General features: G+C 42.5%; 1 gene segment (V, D, J or C); it reads left to right on the top strand.

The window, feature by feature from the left end:
• Positions 1–2,426: 2,426 nt before the first annotated feature.
• LOC123253912 lies at positions 2,427–2,882 on the top strand (the record flags this gene model as incomplete). The annotated part of the segment is given in 2 exon segments: positions 2,427–2,472; positions 2,572–2,882. Coding segments are annotated over 2 exon segments (357 nt in total), but the record flags the coding sequence as incomplete, so codon positions are not given.
• Positions 2,883–2,925: the final 43 nt, after the last annotated feature.

The following is a 2,925-nucleotide window of genomic DNA, read 5'->3' as shown; positions in this document are numbered from 1 at the left end:
TCTTCCATCTTCCTCAACATCTCATTTTTGAACTCTTCAATAGCTTGTGACCAGTTTTCATTGTTTTGGGAAGGTTTGGATACTTGTTTGTCCTCCTATGTTGTCTGGATTATCTTTGTGTAAAAGTTGTCAAGTGTTCCAGAGTTTTTCTTGATGATCTTTTTCTTCTGGGGTTCTCAGCTTGCCATTTTTAGCCCCGCCCCTTTTCTGCTTTGTCTTCACACTCAGGGTCTGCCTGCTCTTTCTAAGCTCCCGAGGGCTCTGGTCTCCTTGTCCTCAGTGTCAAGCCTCCTGGTAGTCCCCGGTCTGCCCTTCTGCCCGAGACTCCTTCAGCAGTCTCGGGGGCCGCTTCCATAGCCGCGCTCCCATCTGCACTGGGTCCCCACTCAAGGTCCAAGCCTGAGCTCGAGATCTTTGTCTGCCTTCACCCACGCAGACTCTTGGGAAAGTCCCTGCGTTGAGATCTTTGTCCTCACCTAGGGCAATGTTTTCACCTGCACAGATGCTTGGGAAAGTCCATGCGCGCCCCCCAGCCACTTGGGGTCCTACATCTTGCAGCTCTCAGGTACAAGCCCTGGGGCTACTAGTGATTTACTGGTTTCCCCAATCCTGCTTTCACTCTTGTGCGTTGGCCTTGGCGCTGTGCATGGTGTGGGGGGGTAGTGGAGGGGTTTCTTCCTCTCGCATTTTAGTGAGAGCTATTTCACCCTTTTATAGTGTGGAAATGCCCTGATTCAGCGTACCTTCAATGCTGAGCCCTGTTGAGGGATTCCTTCGTTCCTCTGGATTTGTTTTTATGTCCCCTTGAGGAGTCCTGTATGCTTAGGTTAGGAAAGATCGAGCAGCTGCTCCTTACTCTGCTGCGATCTTAACCGGAAGTCCTAGTCCTTCTTCCCCCCCTTGCCAGTTTTACTCTTCGCTACAAAATTGCCTCTCACTCTCAACATTACATTCCAATATTTAGGGTAAGTCAGTAAATATGTATGTCATCACTGATATAAAAGGAAAAAGAGTGAAATATTTATTTTTTTATAGCCTGTATTCTTTTTTATTCGTCAGATTAGGCATAATGTCTTGTGGGCCAGATAGAACATTTCAGGGGGCCACATCTGGCCCGTGGGCCATAGTTTAGTGATAACATTTGAATAACCTATTGGAAGTGCTTTTTGGATTCAGGAGAGGGGAGGGAAGATGGATAGGAAATAAACAAATATGTAAACATGGAAAAATATTTTTAAAATTTTAATTTAAAAAAGAAAGAAACATATAGAAGACAATCAGACTGGAAATGTAATAAGAAAAATAAAGGTTGGGAATTGCATCAAGTCTCAAAAGTATATTCGGTTGATGACAACATGTGTTGTGCACAGGACCTTGTCATTAAGAGCAATTCCCAGCACTCATGGTCCTCAATGTATCCCCAACTGGCGAATGCATTCTTCCTTCTGAGGGTATGAGGTTTGCCCTACTGTTGTATAACTGCACCATTATGTGACTGAACTGCCCAAGTCAGATGTCCAACATTCCAAAAGTCATGTCTGTGACAAAGTGAAGTTACTCTTGAAAAAAAAGGAATGTTCTTGATCAATGAGTTTTTAGATTTATTCTCCAGGAAGACCCAACTGTTAAAAATAAACTGTTTTAGGCATAGTTCTTTCTGATATTCTCTGACCCTTTTTGTTTCTTCCCCAACACAGAATTATTTAGGCATAATAGTCTTTCCCCATTTGGAGGGCTCCATGAATAAAAGATACTTTCTTTAATTAACTTTAGCTTATGAAAATCATTTTATGCCTCAGTATAACTGTATGTTCTCAGCATGTAATCCTATAAGGTAATCAGTATTTTAATGATATGTTCTAAGGAATAATCCCAATTATGAATTGATTGAATAAAAGGAAAATACTCTGAAATGCAAGATGTACCAGCCAAAGCAAGTTGTGCCCGTGCCTTCAGCATCCTGGAACATACCCAGATTAATGACATCTCAGCTACAAAATAAACTTGGCTTTTACCATATATGGAATAAGGGAACTGTGATATCATCATGGGAATATGAATATTTAAAATATGAATAAGAAGATAAAAAGAAAAACTTTACTTTTTAATAAAAGAAACATTGTATGTTTCATTTTGGTTTTTTGGTACTGGGATCAACTCAGAAAATATCAGGAACATTGAAAGAAATAATGATCATTCTCTTGGTATTGAGAATGGATCAGTTTGAGTGATGGCAGCTCAGAGAGGGAAATCATCACTGTGGGAGGCAACTGTTTTTCCTCCCTTTAAACAGAGGAAGACATGCAAATTGGACTCCTCCTTCTAGGCATGAACCCAGCACAAAACCTGTGTCTGCAGCTCTGGGCTAGGAGCTTCTCCTTCTGTGGTCTTTCCCTCCAAAGAAAGGACACTGTATAGCCTGAATCATGAGATCTGGACTCAATGGAATTTTCATTCTGTCATTTTTGCACGGTAATTCTGATTTTTGTTTCTTTGCTTTTTGAAGGAAGAAACAGTCTTTGAAGTTATAGATTTATGTGACTGTTGTCTCTAACGATTCTTTGCTTGCAGGTGTCCATTGTGATATTCAGCTGGTGGAGTCTGGGGGAGACCTGAGACAGCCTGGAGGATCCCTGAAACTCTCCTGCAAAGCCTCTGGATTCACCTTCAGCAGCTATGGCATGAATTGGGTTCGCCAGGCTCCAGGGAAGGGGCTGGAGTGGGTCTCATACATTAGTAGTGGTGGAGGTAGCACATACTATGCAGACTCTGTGAAAGGCCGATTCACCATCTCCAGGGACAATGGCAACAGCCTGCTGCACCTGCAGATGAATTCCCTGAAAGCTGAGGACACAGCCATGTATTACTGTGCAAGAGACACAGTGAGGGAGAGGAGTGAGAGAGCAGACATAAACCATTTCCTTT

The sequence above is a fragment of the Gracilinanus agilis genome, unplaced genomic scaffold, assembly GCF_016433145.1.
Source record: "Gracilinanus agilis isolate LMUSP501 unplaced genomic scaffold, AgileGrace unplaced_scaffold10302, whole genome shotgun sequence".
NCBI classification, from domain to species: Eukaryota; Metazoa; Chordata; class Mammalia; order Didelphimorphia; family Didelphidae; genus Gracilinanus; species Gracilinanus agilis.
The sequence above is the reverse complement of the archived record's forward strand: the minus strand, read 5'-3'. Positions and strand labels throughout refer to the sequence as shown.